General features: G+C 58.3%; 1 protein-coding gene across 13 annotated transcripts in view; it reads right to left on the bottom strand.

Annotated features, from left to right (window-relative positions):
- Positions 1-3,849: 3,849 nt before the first annotated feature.
- Positions 3,850-18,215, bottom strand: part of Mef2d (myocyte enhancer factor 2D) — a 29,055-nt gene continuing 14,689 nt past the window's right edge. For 6 of the 13 annotated variants that reach the window (XM_004871214.4, XM_087203462.1, XM_087203463.1 and 3 more), the window contains exons 2-12: positions 17,372-17,556; positions 16,750-16,953; positions 15,674-15,811; positions 14,536-14,746; positions 14,301-14,357; positions 12,778-12,968; positions 12,390-12,410; positions 11,224-11,353; positions 7,889-8,084; positions 7,315-7,624; positions 3,850-7,087 (exon numbers count right to left, since the gene is read on the bottom strand). In XM_004871214.4, the coding sequence (XP_004871271.1) occupies positions 7,076-7,087; positions 7,315-7,624; positions 7,889-8,084; positions 11,224-11,353; positions 12,390-12,410; positions 12,778-12,968; positions 14,301-14,357; positions 14,536-14,746; positions 15,674-15,811; positions 16,750-16,953; positions 17,372-17,425 (1,524 nt within the window). In that variant the 5' untranslated portion in view covers positions 17,426-17,556 and the 3' untranslated portion in view covers positions 3,850-7,075. Of the gene's footprint in view, positions 7,088-7,305; positions 7,625-7,888; positions 8,085-11,223; positions 11,354-12,389; positions 12,411-12,777; positions 12,969-14,300; positions 14,358-14,535; positions 14,747-15,495; positions 15,631-15,673; positions 15,812-16,749; positions 16,954-17,371; positions 17,557-18,215 lie in introns of those variants that run through there. The other 7 variants (XM_087203465.1, XM_087203469.1, XM_004871217.4 and 4 more) reach the window with 7 other exon arrangements.

The raw sequence follows: 18,215 nt of genomic DNA, 5'->3' as shown, positions 1-18,215 counted from the left end.
AGCTGGAAAGTTACTCAGCCCATGGGACCCGAGGGTGAGTCAGAAGAGCTCCTGCTGTGGAGAACTGGCCTGGCCACCCTGGCCCTGCCCGGCACAATCGGGTGCCACCCTGTGCTTCCTCCAGAGCCACCTCTTTGGGGTAGGAGCCCAGGGGCCTCTAACCCTTCTCTGGATTCATAGCTTGGGCCCTGGAAAAGGGCCCTTCACCCCATTCTAGCCTGCGTTTCTTCCTGCTGGTCCTGCAGCTGGAAAGTAGACAGAAGCTGCGAAAAATCACCACGCCTTTGAAAAAGTTTTAAGCAGCTTTCTTGGATTTGTGGTAGTTCATGGTTTACACAGTGCACTTTCACACGCATTATCACATTTTGGCCACCCTGAACACACCGGGTGTACTAGGCTCTGAGCCAGACAATCGGATGAGGCAGCGCATTTTATCAGAAACCTTCAGGGGCCGCGGGTGTAGCTCAGTGGCGCAGCGCCTGCCTTGGGTCGGTTTGAAGGCCCTGGATTCAATCCCTAGTACCACCACCAGGAAAAAAAAAAAAAAAAAAAAAGGAACCTTCAGTCCAGTTGTAGAGAGAAAATAGAAACTATTATATAACATTTCCAGGTAGAATAAAACACAGTAGCTGTTATAAAGAAAGGGCAGATTCTTTCCTAAGACACTTGGGGGCAATCACACCCAGCTGGGCAGCACTGTGGAGAGAAAGTTTAACAGATAGAAAATTATAGGAGCGAAACCTCAAATGATAGGAAGGGATTTAAAGATGGAAATAGGGGTGAGCTACAAGCCGGGCACGGTGGTACATACCTGTAATCCCAGCACTCAGGAGGCTGAGACAGGAGGATCGACACAAGTCCAAGAGCAGCCTGGGTTACATAGACCCTGTCTCAAAAACAAAACAGGGCCGGGGATTTAGCTCAGTGGTTCCACTACCCGCCTCGAAAGCCCAAGGTCCTGAGTTCGATTAAAAAAAAAAAGAAAAAAATTTTTTCATAACAAGATTAGAGAATAACCATGGTAAATACACTGTGTATTATGATCTTAAAAGAATATATTTTACTAATCTATCAGCTCATTTCCTAATAATAGTATACCTTTTATTTTGCATAAAACATTTAAGATATTGACAAAGTGTCTCACATTCTGTATAATTTTAAACAATTTCTATTTCACAATATTTATTATTCTTTTTGGTCCTTATTTTCACTTTTAGTTTCTCACACCAGAGAGAATGTGATGTTTACATGTGTGTTTATTTCATAAACATCTATTTTCATGTCTTTGACAAATAGCAGAAGTAGCTACTTCTGTGTGTGTGGTTTTTTTTTTTTTTTGGTACCAGGGATCGAACTCAGGGCCTTTCGTTTGTGAGGCAGGTGCCGGAACCACTGAGCTAAATCCCCGGCCCAAAAGTAGGTACTTCTTAAAAATCTAAATTCATCCTCTCCACCTCCATTCCTCTGTCCTGCCTCCCCTATTCTTATTTCTTCTTACTCCTGTTTGTAGAAGACCCTGACTGGCCTACTTGGCCCAAAGCCGCATTCCTCCCGCTGACTTTCAGCATTCCTGAGGAGGAACCCTTACCTGCAGCAGCTCTCTGAACTGTCTCTATGTGTGCCTGGGGCTGGGGACCCAACTAGGCCTCTTGTGTGAGGCAAGTGTTTCACCACTGAGCCATGGCCCAGCCTCCCTACTTAAAATCTGTGGATGACTGAACATCTTTGGCAGAGTCTCGTCCAAGCCTTGGTGATCAAGGTCTTTCACACAAGGCCTCTGCCTCTGTCTCAGCTGTAAGTGTGGCTTTATCTGGGTCACAGCATATCGTTTCCTAAAGGCCCCTTCTCTGTCCATACCTGACATGCTGTTAGTGTTCAAGGGATGCCTTCTTTGCCTTCATTTGCCCAGGGACTTCTATGTGTCTTAAAATCCAGCTCAAAGGCTTCCACTAGGAAGCCTCCCGTTCTCACTAGTTTGGCCTGGGTGTGCCTCTTCTGTCACCTCAGAAGCCCCCTGGTTCCCTTGTCACCATAGCCTAATGCCTCACATAATGTATCACCCAGAATTGGTGCTTAATAAATGTTTGTTGCACTAGGTGTGGTGGGGGAATCCTGTAATCCCAATTACTGCAGAGGCTGAGGCAGGAGGATCACAAATTCAAGGGGTACTTGAGCAATTTAGTGGGATCCTGTCTCAATTTTTTTTTTTACAAGTTTGGGGTGTAGCTTAGTGCTACAGTATGTGTGCAGTATGCATGGGGCCTTGGGTTTAATCCCCAACCCTGCAAAAACAAATAAATGTATACATAGAAAACAAATGCTTGTAGCATTTCAAATAGAAGGGTGACATGAGCAGACAAGGGATTGTCAAGGCACGGAGTGGCTGCTGCAGCTTGCCCAGCATCCAAGGGAGGCCTAGGAAACAGCATGGGCTAAGCCTGGAAGAGGTGGCTCTCCGAAGGCCTGGGAGCCGAGCCAAAGGCTTGTGCTTTCCCGAGAGCAGTGAAGCTCAACTTGTTTCTGGATCATGCCAAATCTAGAGAAATTTCTCTCTGTGGTCCTGGGGATTGAACCCAGGGCCTTCACCCAGAGCTATGTCCCCACACTGCCCCACCCCTTTTTTATTGGAAACAGCATTTTGAGAAATTGATCAGCTGGGTTCAAATTTGCAATCCTCATGCCTTAGCTTTCCAGACTGTGGGGATCACAGGCATGCGCCACCACACCCACCTCATCTTGGAGATCTCTGTACCAAGCCCAGAGGGCGATGGTGTGAGGGGGCGTCAGGCTGTGTCTGAGTGGGAAGGGTCATCAGGACAGGGCAGTGGAATAGGGAACCTTGGGAACTCTCAAGGATGGAGGACAAGATGACCTCACTCAAATGGCAGCCGGCAGGATGCCTCTGTTCTTGCCATGTGGGCCTCTCCATAGGGCTGTTCACAACATGGCACCTGCTTTCCCCAGGGCAAATGATGAAACAGAGGTGGAAGCCTGATTACTGTTGCCATCACTTCCGCCTTCATCACTGGTCCCACACAGCAGCTGCTACTCGCACTGGCTGGAGACAAGATGACAGGAATGGCAGGCAGGGAGAGGTGGAGGCTTTGCCTGGCCTGGGCTGAAGCACGGTGGTCTTGTGAGACGGCAGAGCCAACACAGACGGTGGCATTTTTCAGAGGAGGAAGCCCAGGGCATGAGGACCCTGTGACTCCCCTGCCCTGTGCACCTGCAGCAGACAAGATGTGCAACAGGCCAGCCTTGAGCCTACAGGGTGGACCTACCGTCCATTTGCACGCCAGCCTTGGCTGTCATACACGGGTCCTTGCTTTGCCTTTGTAGGGCCTGAAATGGTCGGTGCAGGGCCATGGCCAAACCCTGCTAGTAGTTATATCCCCCATCATTAATTAATTAATTCTGGTACCGGGGATCAAACTCAGGTCCTTGCGCTTGCACAGGAGGCGGTGAAACCACTGAGCTAAATCCCCAGCCCTATTTATTTATTTTTATCCTGAGACAAGGTCTCACTGAATCACTGAATTCTCCAGGCTGGGCTTGAACTTGACATCCTCCTGCCTCAGCCTCACAGAATGCTGGGATACAGGTGTGTACCATCATGCCCACACCCTCCTGGGGCTTCTAACTGGACAACTTCTCAGTGCAGGGGTGTCTTCTACAGAGCCTCTGGCAGAGACCCCTAAAGCACTTGGACACAGGAGCCCATCGCTGACCACCACCCTCCCTGCAGGGCGGAGCCCAGCCACATCTGGGCAGGCCACTCCCATCCTTCCTTCACTCCCGTCCTTCCCTTCCCTCCTTGACCCACCAAAGAAACCAAAGCCCACACCAAAGTATCAGAAACGTGTGTTCTTTTCTTTTAATAGTAAACCTCTTTACAACAAATATAGTGAAAGAGTTTTCAAACAAAACTCATTAAGAATCTCGAGGACTTTGCCTTTTCTTATTGTGTAGAATACTAAGAAAGCATCACCATACAGCACAAAAGGAAATATTTAAAACAAATCAACAGCCACACACTTGGACTCGCCCTCCCCAGGACCCAGGCGCCCCGGGAGTGTGGGTGATTGTCGGGCTTGGGGTGGTCACCGCCTCAGCCTGCCCGCCCCTCCCTCATCCCGCCCCCTCCCTCCCTCCCTCCCTTCCTCTGGGACTTGGATGGGGACAGCAGAGAATCCAGATTCTCCACAGGCCTCCCAGCCTCCTGCCCCCATACAAATCCCAGTCCTACCAACAATTTAGGGGTGGGGCAAGGCCAAAGAGGGGAGATCAAAAATTCCTGGGCTCCAGGTCTCCCCTCCACAAAAGCCTAGCTCCCCCACCTCCTGGGATTCCAAATAGTCAGTTAAAAATATATAGAGATATAGATATTTCTAGATACACTTTTACATCATTTCTGTCTCTCCAAACAAATAAATAATCAGCAAAAGAAGGTGCATTACTTCCTTCCTGTCCGAGGGGGGAGGGCCAGGTGGGGGGCCTGGGTCAGTCTGCTGCACTGTGGGGGAGGGAAGTGTGTGTCCCACGGAGGCAGCAGGCCTCTCCCCACTGTCCCCGAACACTGTGGGAACCAGGGAGGGCAGGGGCATCAGATGACTCCAGTGGTTACTTTGGCGACTGCCCAGTCATTCAGAGGGAGTGGGTGGAGACAAATTTGGCTTGTGAGAAGAAGAATAAAGGAAGTCCTCGCTTGAGGTCTGGGCTAGCCAGGTGCCGCAGGCCCCAAGAGAAACCCTGGGGTGCTGAGCTGCAGAAAAGTCCCGTATTCACTCACAGACCACTCCCTGCTGCCAGGGATGGAGGAGAAAGGACACACACACATCCACACAAGGTGATCAGAAGCCAGGCCCGCCCTTCTGAGCAGAGGGCAAAGCTGGCGAATATTGCACCGTGGGTCCTGGTGGCCAAGTCCTGCCAGACAGGTGAGCGGGAAGATGGGGAAGGAGGGAGAGCCCGAGAGGAGGAGGCGTCACTCAACACCGGCGAGCACCTACACTTAGTCACCCGGCACGCGGAGCGCCTCTGTGCCAGGCCCACTGCTTGCTTTCACACCCTCACCAAGCCCAATTCCTGAACTGGCCCTAGCAACCTGCGGAAAAGGCAGAAAGGCCCGACATCTGACATTTGACATCCCTGCTGGGTGGCCCATCAAGTCTGAGGCAGTAAGGGAGGTTGGCTGGCGGGCTGAGGCGGAAGAAGAAAGCCTCAGGAAGAAGAGGAATCAGTTTTGCTCGGAAAGCAGGACGGGTGGGGGCTCCGGGAAAGGGCACTGTCAGGCACGGGGATCTGGGGGCACGTGTGTGGGGTGGGGAGGCCATGGTCCCAGAGGAAGGCAGCCCTGGCAAGAGGGGTGCAGGGAGAAGCAAAGGGGGCGACTGCCAGCGCCCTCTGACTGCAGGGGAAGCAGGGCCAAGGGCAGGAACAGAGGAGTGAGGGACACACAGCTGGAAGCCAGGGCAGGCGCTGGAAACACACCCAGCCACACAGACAGAGGGAGATGCATGGAGAGCTCCAGTCCCACGGAGATTCACAAATCCACCCTGCTGGCCTCAGAGGCACACAGAGGTACACCGTGCACACGCGCACACACTCACACAAATACAAAGGAACGCTGAGACTCAGAAACGCCAGAGGCCCTCTCGAACACGCCAGGCACACATGGCCACACGCCTCTCTGCCTCTGGCTCGTTCCGTGTCTAGTGCCAGAATACTGTGAGGATGGTCAGTGGCTGGCAACCCCCTGCCGCCCCGGAGCCTGGCCTAACTGCCTGCCAACAGGAGGAGTGCGGGGCACTGGCCCCTCGGGCTGGGTAGGGGTGGGAGCACACTGGGGTTCTGCCCCTCCAGGGTGGTCTCAGACCCAGCCCAGGTCATGGACCCATGCCCTGACTGCTCAGGCCCTGGGCTCCCCACAGTGAGGGCAGCAGAGGGGAGGGGAGGGAGGAAGAACAACAGCAGAAGAATCTTGTCTGTACAGTACGGGCCTGTTTGAGTCATTATTATTACAATATACTTTGACAAAAATAGAATCTCATTTCATATCAATACAACAACAACAACAAAAAACAGTTTCCTGGACTGTTACACCGCTAATGTTTTCCAAAGGTCACTATTTACAATTACAGTAGCCAAGAGGGGCGGTGGGATGCGGCCTCAGGCGAGGGACAGGAGGTAGCAGACAGTGAGGGAGCCAGAGCAGGGGCTCAGGAGCAGACGGCCACTCCCGGGTGGGGTGGGAGCATGCAAGGCCAGGAGCCCCCTCCACATCTGCTGCCGTGCCCAAGGAGTGCCACCCTGATGCCTCCCTGACTCCTCCCCAGCTCCGCACAGGGCCAGCTTGACAGGGCTGGTCACTATTGCACTGCGTCCTAGAGAAGCTAGGGACGGAGGGGCCTGACTCACCCTCACCAGCCCTTCTGCTGTCCTCCTGCCACCCCGTCTTCCCCCAAATGTGCTTCCAGAAAGGCCGCCTCACACCCCTGCCCCCGCCTCTATTCCCAGGCAGCTTCCCCAGCCCGGAAGCTCAGCCAGCACCCACACACCTCGGGGTGCAGCGCACACAGAGCCGTGCTCCCTGCCGGGAGACCCTCTGCCCTCTGGCTTCCCTTGAATACTGACTGTCCATCAGCCACCTTTGGGGTTTCAGTCTACTGGAGGGGTTTTTGTTGCTTGGTAGTTTTTGGTTCTTTCCCTCTGTCTGGGAGACGGGGCGGGAGGGCTCTGCATGCAAGGCCGGCACCGCCCTTCCCTAAGGCCCGCCCCTTCCTGCAGCATATGTGTACAACGTGCAAAGTGTCCCCCCCCTTCCCGCAAAAAGAGCCTCCACCACTGAACACGGCGGAGGTGAGAGGGGATGGGAGCATCCCTCTCTCCAAAGCGAGAATCCAAATTAAAAAAAATATAATAATAATAATAATATAATAATAATTATACACAAATGTAACCATCAACAGGACACGGAGCACAAGAAAGGAAGTGGGGGTCGAGCGGGAGGAGCCCAGGACAGGGGTGGGCGGTGAGATTGTCAGCTCTTCATCAGGGAGGCTGGGGGGTGGGAACGTCACTTTAATGTCTGTGAAGAGAGGAGACCGAGGAGGGGTGTGAGGGCCCAGCCGCCAGGCACCCGCTCCCCTCTCCCGCGGGCCAGGGCTGGGGTGGCCAGCCGTGGGGCACTGGGCAGACCCGTGCCGGGGCAGGCAGGTCTCTGGTGAGCTGACAAAGGGCCGGGGAGGGCCAGCGGCCTCAGGCCTCTCAGGAGGCAGACAGGTGGGGCACAGGCGGCCGGGGGCGCTACAGTACCCAGGTGTCCAGCCGCATCCTCTTCACAGCAGAGCCCTCGGCCTCCGCTTCCGGGGCCGGGCGCAGCAGGCCCAGCGTGGGCCCGAAGTCCCCCCGGCCGTCATCCCGGTCCCCCGGCTCGTAGGGTCCTCCTGCAGGGCTGCTGAGACCATCGACGGGCTCCGGGCGGGCAGCGGGGAACACGGCTGCCGGTGGGGGAGGCGCAGGGCTGCGCTCGCGGCCGGGGGACACCGGTTCTGACTTGATGCTGATGTGGGGGTGGGTGCTGACGGTGAGGGCAGCACCCACGTGGGGCAAGGGGCTGCCTGGGCTGGACGCAGCCAACGGGACAGGGCGTGGGGGACAGAAAGGAAAGTGAGGCGAGCCCGCAGAGTAAGAGAACAGACAGCGGGGTACGGGCCGAGGGAGGCACGCGGGCAGAGGGGCCGAGGAGGGGAGAAGAGAAAGGGCGGCGTCAGTTCTGGCCTGCCGCTGTCCCCACCCCGCACCTGGGCTGGACGGGCTCAGCACCAACAGTCTCCTGCGCCCTCCTCCCCGCACCCACCAAGTGCCCACGGGCCTCCCCAGGACTCACATGAGGTTGCCAAGAGACACGGGGACCAGGTGGGGTTGCTGCTGAGGCGGCGGCGGCTGCGGCTGCGGCTGCGGCTGTGCCTGTGGCTGTGGCTGTGCCTGTGGCTGCTGCCAGGCGGTGACGCTGCCTAGGGACAGCCCCCCCGGCGAGCTGAAGGCCGGCAAGGAGGAGAGCTCTGCACTGGTCAGCTGGTAATCTGCAGCGGGAGAAGGCGAGGAGGAACCTGCAGAGGGAGCCTCGGGCGGGCCACGGAGGGGACGGGACAGGTGGTGTTCTGCAACACGTGAGGAATTCAAGAAACCCATGAAAATTCAGTGAAGATGGCACTCAGAAAAATGCAAGACATGGTAATAGGAGGTACTGTTTTTGTTTGTTGTTTTTAAACAGGATGAAGAGAGGTGGCTTTTAAAAGTGTTGAACTTTTAACAATTATTGCCGGGCGTGGTGGTGCACATCTGTGATCCCAGCCCTTGGGAGGCTGAGGCAAGAGGATTTCCAAGAGTTTGAGGTCAGCCTGGGCTACACAGTGAGTTCAAGGCCACCCTAAACTACATGGTAAGACCTGTCTAAACAAAATAAAACACCCCGAAAATATAATGACAATTATGAAAAAGAAGATGGAGTGAAAAGGACAGCAGGGAAGGTCTAAGCATGTCTGTCATCCCTCCACCTGCCGAGTCTTTCTGAGGCAGTGAGAGCCTAGGGGCCAACAGGCAAGGGGGTCCAGGGAGCCACTCTGCAACTACCATCCCCAAGTGTCTGCTGAGCATTCATAACCTAAGTGAGGGGCATGAGGCGCTGTAGCCACAGGTGCGAGGACACAGCGCTTCGTGGGTCCAGACTGAGGCTCCACAAACTGAGGTCCTGGCGATGCCCCTGGAGGGCATTTGTTCCTCTCTAAACTGTCTACCCAGGAAGGACGCTGTAATGTCTGCACTGCCACGGCAGAGCCACAGCAGGCACAGCTCCATGGTGCTGTCGGGCGCATCGGGTTTGGGGCAGTGTTGAAAACATCTTCCCCGAGGACCACAAGAAGCTTCTCTGTGGCAGCAGAGGGCATGCTGGGAAGGGGCACAGCCAGGCACCCCACCTACACCATGCTGCTGCTTGTCAGGGGGCGTGGGCTCCTGCCCGCTGTCCACACAGGGAAGACAGGAGGAACACGCACAGCATCACACAACTTGGGGCCAGCTGCTTACTCTGCTCTAGGGAGGCAGGGCCAGGTCCTCCCCACGGCACAGCTGCTGGCAGGACAGGGAGCTCCATGCCAAGCACCTTGGCTCCCATTCTCCTCCTAATGCTTTCCTGACAAGGAAACTGCAGCCGCTGGAGTGAGGATGCCCAAGTCACACAGCGAGCCAGTGGCAGGACTGAAGGAGCCCAGGACCCTAGGTGACCTCTCCACCTCATTCCAGAGGTGGCCCATGCTTGCAACTGGCTTCCTGCCATTGGCTGTTAGGTCTGAGATGCTTATATTTAAGAAGCAGAGCAAGGTCAAGAACAGGCCCAGGACTGAGCCCTTCTAACACTTGTGTGCAAACAAAGAAGCCAGGCCCAGGACGGACCATGCTGAGGCAGCTCAGGGCTGGACACACAGACCCAACTCTGTCCCGCCTCTGCCCACCAGACTCAGGCGGAGTCTACCAGGAGGAAGCTTGGCTCCTGGGGGCTGGGAGTGTGGGCCCCCAAGCCTGCCTCAGAGCCACCACTGCCAACCTGTGTAGCCAGTGTCCACCTCTTGCCCAAGAGACCACTGCAGCCAGATCACCCCAGCCGGAACTTGAACGGAAGCCAGGACATAAACAGCAACGGGCTCACTGGGCTTGTTTATACACCTAGGGCCACCTGAAACACCTGCCGTCCACCCCGGGGCCCTCCTGAGCGGGTGTGAGAAGAGTTCCGAGGGCTGGCCCACTGAGCGCCTGTGTCAGGTCCAACGGCAACCAGCTTCACAGGCTGCAGGACCTGAAGACCACGGAAACCTACCATGGTGGACGCCCACGTCACTACAGCTTCTAACAAGTGGTTTGGGTTTCGGTCCTCCAACCGTCCCACCTGGCCTGGCATTGGGAGCCCCCAAACCTTGGGCCTCGGCTCCTTCTGCCATGCTGAGGCTGGAGACTTAGACGGGAATGGGTATGCACAGTCTAGGGACAGTGGCTCATGGGCCTTCACGCCGCAGCCCAGCGCCCCATCGTGAATTGGGTCCTCCAGCTCCCTAGCCTGTCACCAGAGAGGCCCGCACCACACAGGGCTGGGAGGGAGGGAAGAGGCGGCCTTGCAGTCTGCACTGGTGCCTGGCACCTCATGTGCTTCAGTGCTGGGATGGGGCCATGATGGCAGCAGTGTGGAGTCCCCTGGTCCAGCCCACTTTTGTTACAGGCACAGCCTTAACCCCAGCCACTCATGGGAGAGAGCCAGGGGGAAGCAGAGACCCCTCCGCGCTGAGACCCAGCTTCTCCAGCCAGGTCGGGTCTGTGACACCAAGCAACGGGCCTCCCTTGGGGGAGTCCTTCCTGACAGCAGCCTGCCTGAGGTGCGACAGGCTGTTCCAGCAGATGCAGGGTGAGTGGGTGACAGCCAGGACACCCTTGGGGACTCAGGACAGCCTGGACACTGGACGTCCTGTCTGGATTCTACCCAGAGGCCTCTTTCAGTCCTCAAGCACCTCCCCTCCTTCAGCTCCACCTCCTCAACCTTCACCAGTGTTCTTCTGCCTCCCCTTCATGGCTCCCCCACTGAGCCAACAGGAGGGAGTCCCCCTTCCCCGTCCTGTCCTCGCCCAGAAGGCTGGCAAATCCACCCGACCACGCTGCTGCTCAGGCCTCCTCAGCCTGCCTCCCCTCCCCTCGTGCCTCCGTTTTCCTCCACAAAGCCTCTCGGCACTATGTCTGCCCACCCATTCTCCGCACCCGGCATGGGGCTTGGCAGTCTGAAACACCGCTGTGCCTACCTCCTTCCCTTCCCCTCCACTCAGCTCTATGTTAGAGATAAAGAGGGCCTCGGAAGTCGGAGTTTCAGATAAAACAATGCACAGTATTTTTAGCAGAAGTGTCTTTGGTACATGCTTTAGCAGAAAAATGTCTTTAGACTATAACTAAAACAGAACATTTTTTTTTTCTTTAGTACCGGGGATCGAACTCAGGACCTTGCACTTGCAAGGCTGGCATGGCACCACTGAGCTACAGCCCCAGCCCCAAAGTGCATGTTTTGTCTAGCAACTATAAGCAGACGGAGACTTCCCCAAATCCATGGCCTTCCTCAAACTCGGCACCCCCAGTGTTTCTGGCGCTCCCCTCTTACCCCCTCGCCTGCTCCAGCCCAAGTGTACTCACCTGTGTTGTAGGCAGTGGGCATGGAGGAGAAGGGGAGGCCCTGGCTGAGTAAACTCGGTGTTGCCACGGAAACCACAGGGGTGGTGAGCGAGTGGGTAGACTGGGAGACCCCAAGGCGCTGGGCATTGTTCTGCAGGAGGAAATAGTCTGTCAGGAGAGCACAGACGGGGGCTGCCATCCATGGGCAGGCCCTCCCTGCCAAGGCCAGGCTGCAGGCCCCGGATCCCAAGGCTGGGAGAAGGCCCTGTGGACACACACACTGGCTGCGCACTCGGAGATGCTGAGACCACGGAAAAGTGCTCGCACAGGCTCCTTGGCGCCTAAACATGCAGAGAGAAAGGTGGCACGCTGGACCCGAGCTCCTGGGCAGGGGGTAGAGGGAGCCACGCCCTCCCCGTCTGGCCAGGCCCCGGAGTCCACCCTGCATCATGGCACAGCAGCACACGCCCCTGGAGTGTGCGCTGGTGTCTGGGGGGGGACCGTGCGGCCTGGCGTGTCTGCGTGTGTGCACACACGTGTGTGGGGCTGTCAGCTCCATCTGCTGCTGAGTCACTTGTTTATTCCAACTCCACGCTGGGGCCGAAACTGCCACCGTGTTGGCCGCCAAAGACAGCCTGCCTTTTCCAGCCTCTCTGGCCTCCCGTCAGGGAGCTGGGAGGACAGAGGCCCTGCCCCATTTCCAGCTGAGCAGAGTGTGCATGCATGTGCAAAAGAGACGGGGACGGAGGGAGCTCCAGCCTTGGCCTGGGCCTCAGCTCCCCGCAAAGCTGTTACTGTCAGGCTGGCATCCCTTCAGAGGAAGTCCCTGCTCTGGCTTCCACGAGGGCAGAGTGGGCCTCCACGGAGCTGGGAGGCTGCTGGATCCCAAGGCCTAGCCCCGGCATCAGGCCTGGGGCTTCTGAGGCCTGGGGATGCTTTACTCCCCTCTGCACACACGCGCGCACACATGCGTGAGTGGATGCACCCACGTGCACACAGGACACGGCATGCATGTTCAGTCCTCACCCCCCAGGCACCCCAGCATGAGCACAGCTAGAAACACCCAAGTCCACACAGCACACGCCACACACAGGCAGGACAGGAGGACACACGTGCCATGCCGGGGGACGGCGGGCAGCGGCTGAGCCGGGAGTCACGGGCACAGCAAGTGTCACAGCCTCACTTACCAGATCTAAGTGGTCCTCAGTCTGGGAGCAGAAATAAAACCAAGGGGCGGCTCAGCCTCCGGCCTCTCTCTACCCTCGGCCGGCCACTGCCCAGCCTCTGCCCGAGCAGGTGCGCTCCCTGGCCAGTGACTGCCAGCAGCCACCGCCCCTCCCCGGGGAAGACACGTCACCCCGCGTCCCCTCAGTGCAGCCGCCCCACCTCCCAGCACAACACGGTCTCCCCACCTGCGCTCTCTAGCCCTGAGCTAGTGCCAGTCAGGACTGCTGTGCTCCAGCCTCTAGGCAGGCTCGGTTTCCGGTCCCACAGGCAGTTTCATCCCTCCCCGAGGCCTGCTCCTCCTCCTCCTCCCCCCTCTGCTCCCGAGCGCAGGCCCAGACCCCCACTCACCAAGTGGTGCATTAGCCCCTTTCCGCCCTGGGAGGTGATGACCCTCAGGTCCGGCTTGCGGCTGGGGGCTCCGAGCGGGGCACTGTGGGTGGGCGGAGGCGGAGACTTGGCAGGGATGACCTTGTTCAGGCTGCTGCCGTTGGCCACAGGGAGGAGGCCTGGGGAAGCCCGGGCACTAACGTAGCCATTCCCTGGAGAAAGAAGGAGATGAGGGGAGGGAAAGTGTGGGCCGCCCCTCAGCCCTGTTAAGTCCCTGTGTCAACACCTATGGCACCCAGGACATCTCACGCCACAGTGCCCCTGCAGGCGCTGAGCAATCTGACGTCACCTAAAGCCCTCTCCTGTCTTGGGCTCAAGAGAGAAAACCTCTGCTCCCACACCTCTGGGTTTGCTTCCAGGGCCCGAGAGAGAGAGAGAGAGAGAGAGAGAGAGAGAGAGAGAGAGAGAGAGAGACAGAGAGAGAGAGACAGAGAGAGACACAGAGAGAGACACAAAGAGAGACACAAAGAGAGAGACAGAGAGACAGAGAGAAAGAGACAGAGAGAGAGAAAGAGACAGAGAGAGAGAGAGAGACAGAGAGAGACTGAGAGACAGAGAGACAGAGAGAGACCGAGAGAGAGACAGAGAGAGACGGAGAGAGAGACAGAGAGAGACGGAGAGAGGGAGAGAGAGAGAAAGAGAGACAGAGAGACACAGAGAGACACAGAGAGACACAGAGAGAGACAGAGAGAGCGAGACAGAGAGAGAAAGGGAGAGGGGTTGGGGAAGCGCTGAGGCAGAGGGCTCGGGCTCCAGAGCAACCCCGCGGGGCCTCAGGCCCAGGCCCAGCCTCGCTCTCCTTCACCTCAGATCCCACAACCTGCGCTGACAGGATGCAGCAGGACTGGGCGGGAAGGGGTGGAAGACTGGACCCAGTCACCAGGGCCCAGCCGGGCCACTCGGACCATGCCCTGGGCTGAGCGAGCAGGGACCCTGGGACCTGGTCGGCCTGCAGGAGAGGGGCCACTCGCTGGTGCTGCCGGCGCGCTGGCCCTGGGGAATGGGTGACACAGTCACCACGCAGATTAGGAACAGCGGGAACGGTAACTATCTTTCACATCTGCTTCACACTATACAACGTCCGCAGTCCTTTCACACGTATTACCTCATTTAACCCTCACATCACCCTGCGAGATGCACAGGACACTAGTGGATCTGGATGCTTCCAGTTGAGCAGGATTTTTGTGATCACTGAGGCTCTAAAAGGCTCACCACTGCCGCTCTAAGTGTTCTCATTCCCCAGCCCCCAGCCAGGCAGCTCTACTCAACGGGAAGCATCCAGATCTACTACTCCAACCAGAGGAGCTGTCTGCTCTCACAGCCTGCCTGGCTGGCCCTCACCAAGATCGGTGCTGAGCATCCACACCAACCGCTGCCACACACGCTGAGCCTGGGCTGAGGGATTCTGATGCCCATGGGCTGGGCGCTGGGATCGTCCTCTCCTCTACTCTAGGTCCACCAGGCAGAAGGGCAGCTGCACTCACCCACAGGGCTGGGGCAGGCTCCGTTAGCGTTGGTGAGGTCGCCCCCCAGCATGGCCCCTGGGGAAAAGCAGAAGGTCATGAGCTGAAGACACCCCACCTTCCCAAGTGAGTCCTGGGGACAGAACAGGAGGCGGGGAGACCGAGACCTAGGCCCAAAAGTGTGGGAGCCCAGCAGTGGGTGGCCCGCTATGCAAGATGGAGTCCTGGCTCCCCTCCACTCCAGCAGCCCACTCACCTGCACTAGCCGGCCGCTGGGGCAGGCCTGGAGACACACTGTTCCTCTGTAGTGCTGGCTGCTGGGGGGATAGGAGCCTCGGGTCTGTGAGGGAGGACGTCACCAGGGAAGGGGTGACCAGGGAGCTGCTGGGATTGCTGAACTGCAGAGAGCTCTGACTGGACACGGGCACCGTGACAGGCATGGCAAAGTTGGGGGCCGGGACAGCTGACTAGACAGAAAGACAGAGGGGCGGAGTCAGGCCAGGTCCCCCTGCCCAGACCCATCCTGCCCTGGAGGGCAGGCAGGGTTCTTTGGGGTTCCGGCTGTGCATCCCAGGGCCAGCAGCCTGAGCTGTCTGCCCTAGGCCCTCGTACAGCTCTGCTTGCCAGTCCCACCAAAGAACAACATTAGGGGGCCGTTTTGGGATCCAGCTCTGGCCCAGAGCTAAGAACGAGGATCTGTTTGCTGCAGCAGAGCCAGAGACACCCCGAGCCAGGTTAGTCCTCAGCCAGGCAGGACACACCGAGCGAGCGGGTTAGAGGCTGAGTGCGGACAGAGTTCACACACACAGCTGTTAAGGCCTGTGTCGGCCGGCCGGCTCTGCCTGCAGTGGCCCGCCCACCAGCCTCGGAGAGCTGTAGGGGAGCTCGGTCCTCTCCCTCTGCCCCTCTAAAGGAAGCTCAGCCTCAGGCAGGTCCTCTTCCAGGGTGACTTCGCTAGAGCCCACTCCACCTTCCTGTCCTCTGAGGCCATCTAATATCACTACACACTTCCTGCTGGGGGGGGGGGGGGACACCACCTCTCCACTCCTGCTGCACTGAGATGAGTCTCTCGGCAGGGATCGGCAGGGATCGCAGGTCCTCGGAGGCCACTCCCAGCCGCAGCACGCTCAGAGCGACCCACCTCAGAGGCAGCAGGGCAGGCGGGGCGCAAAGCCACACCATGCAGCACGGAGGCGCCCTCCACACGACTACTCACGGCCAGTCTATAACTCTGCATCATTTTATCAAACTCCTCGTCTATCTTTTTATATTTCTCTTCCGTCTGGGGGGTCAGGGCAAACACCTCGTCCACCTCAGGACTCTCACACTCCCTGTGCTTCTTGTGCAGCGCCTGGGGGAGGGCCGGGGCCAAGAGAGGCAGTGAGTGGGCTCACCCCGTAGCGCCGGAAGAGCCCGTCCAGCTCCTCGCTGGCGCGCCGGTACTTGTCCTCCAGCAGGGGGCTCTGCTCCAGCGAGTCCTCCCCGTCTGGCTCCGGGCTGTCGCAGCCGTTGAAGCCCTTCTTCCTCAGGGTCTGCAACCGCACCACCACCATCAGCCAGTGAGGGTCTCCCTGCCCCTGCCCTGGCCCCTCCTGGGTGCAGGGGTGCGAGAGCCCAGGGCCAAGGGGAGGGGAGCCAGCCCTGGAGAGCGCAAGGTACCGGACAGTGACCGGGGAGGGGCTCAGCAGAGGGCAGCAGAGGGCTCCACAGGACACACCGGCCGCACGAGGGGCTGGGGAGGCTCTTTGGGTTGTTGGGCTCTGCCCATCCCATCACAAGGACCCCCGAGGGACGAGGAGAGACAAACAGGGACAGGCAGAGCACGACAGAGAAGAGAGGTAGGAAAGCAAAGACATCTGCTGCGACCCAGGGCGGCACTCTATGCTCCAGACCCCAGAGAGATTTGCTTTGTTTCCTAATTTCCCTCAAATCTCCAACCAGCAGGCCCACGGCTTCCCAGGCCCCCTCTTCGTCCGCACAAGTTCTGTCCCCAAGCTGCACCTCAGAGTGAGATGCAGGAGCTGGGCCACCTCGTGCCTCCCTCGTGTGCCCTTCAGAGCAGGCACTGACCCCGTTTTATGGAAGGGGACACCACGGCTCAGGGTGGCCAAACACCTGCCCAGCACCACATGGCCAGGAATGGCCAGAGCCGAGTTCCAAAGCTTGTGTCCTTCAACAGTTCGCAATGTCAGCTCGCTTTGAAACAAAAAATACAGTCATGGGTCCCACAGAGAGGGAGAGAGAGACAGAGCAGGAAAGAGGGAAACAGAGGGAGACGAAAACCAGAAGAGTCTGAGGCAGGAGCAGACCAAAAGACGCAGAAAGGAGAGAGGTAGCAAGGGGCACCTGGGAGCCGACAGCGGGGTGTCCTGGCAGAGGGGAAGGACCCCCGGGGGCTGGGCGGCCCTGGCACTGCCGGACACAGGTCCCCCGCGCCCCAGCTGGGTGAGGAGGCAGCCAGGAGGCCCACCTCGATGATGTCGGCATTGGTGCGGCTCTCGTGCGGCTCGTTGTACTCGGTGTACTTGAGCAGCACCTTGTCCATGTCGGTGCTGGCGTACTGGAACAGCTTGTTGGAGTGGTTGAAGATGATGAGTGCGATCTCGCAGTCACACAGCACGCTCAGCTCATACGCCTTCTTCATCAGCCCAAACTTCCGCTTGGTGAAGGTCACCTGCAGGAGGCAGTGGGCAGCCAGGTCTGGCTCTCAGGGCTTGCCCACGAGCCTCAGAGCCCTCATCCCCAGGGGCTCCTGGCCGGCACATGGCCAAGACAGCCAGAGCCAGCTCCTGGGAGGGAAGCGTGGAGACGGCCAGCTCTGCACACCTCTGTGCTGGGGCGAGAGCAGGCAGGGGAAAGGCAAGAGAGCTGGGGCGAGGCGAGGGGAGGGGAGGGGAGGGGAGGGGAGGACCCACTCCAGGACCAGGACACCCCAGGCGCAGCTCCGGGGCAACAGAGGCCCCAGTCCTGGGACACAGGGAAGGAAGGCGGCTGCCCTGCTCCCAGCTCAGACTCCTCTCTGTCAGCCTCCAGAGCGCCTCCTCCCCCAGGAGCCCTGTCCTCACCACTCTGCAGCCCTAGGACCCCCTTACCTGTCGGTTCCGCTCATCGGTGATTCGCTGGATCTGAATCTTTTTCCTCCCCATCTTCTCCAGAGGTCCTCAGTGCGGGGAGGGAGGGCTGTAGGGTGGCGGTCTTGGTGTACCTCACACTGTGCTCATGAACGTCCAGGCCCCACACTCAGTTCATGGTCTGCGGGACGTCTCTGTACAGCCTCCTGGACAGAAGGGTAATGAGGGGCTGTCGAGGGCCTGGCACCCAGCTTTTCAGGCCCTGGGGACATGAGCCAGACTCACAGCACCCTGAGAGAGGCTGGCGTCTCAGCCAGGCTGTGATGGCCGCCTGGGCAAGGCCATGCAGAGCACTCAGGCGCTAAGCCAGACGGAGGACACGGGGTTCTGGGCTTCCGGGGTCTGGCTGCTAGGGAATGCCCCGCCCCTTCTCTCTGGAGCCTGCTGGGGCTCCCCAGTTGCCCCTCTGGCCCAGGCCAGTGGTTCCCACACTCTGGTCTGGTGTGGCAAGCATCCTGGGTCAACGTCCGCCCAGGATGCCTGGTGCCAGGACAGGGGTCTCTGGTGCCCTAGCTCAAGGACACACCGGATGAGGACCCTAGCAGTGGCCCACACCAGCTCAGAGCCCAGGGCCTGGAGCTACAAGACCTCTATCTCGCTGGGTGTGATGGCCTATAATCCCAGCACTTAGGAGGCTGAAGCAGGAGGACTGCTGTGAGTTTGAGGCCGCCCTGGCCTATGTAGAGAATTCAAGGCCAGCCTGAATCATATAGTGAGACTCTATCTCAAAAAAACAAACAAAAAAGACCCCATCTCCCTTCAACCAGTGCTCTCCGCAACATCTTGTTTACTTAGCAGCCTTTGG

Source organism: Heterocephalus glaber, unplaced genomic scaffold (assembly GCF_053883595.1).
Source record: "Heterocephalus glaber isolate CG9 unplaced genomic scaffold, H.glaber_assembly_v1.0 deba00001795, whole genome shotgun sequence".
NCBI classification, from domain to species: Eukaryota; Metazoa; Chordata; class Mammalia; order Rodentia; family Bathyergidae; genus Heterocephalus; species Heterocephalus glaber.
This window is presented reverse-complemented; position numbering and strand designations above follow the sequence as displayed.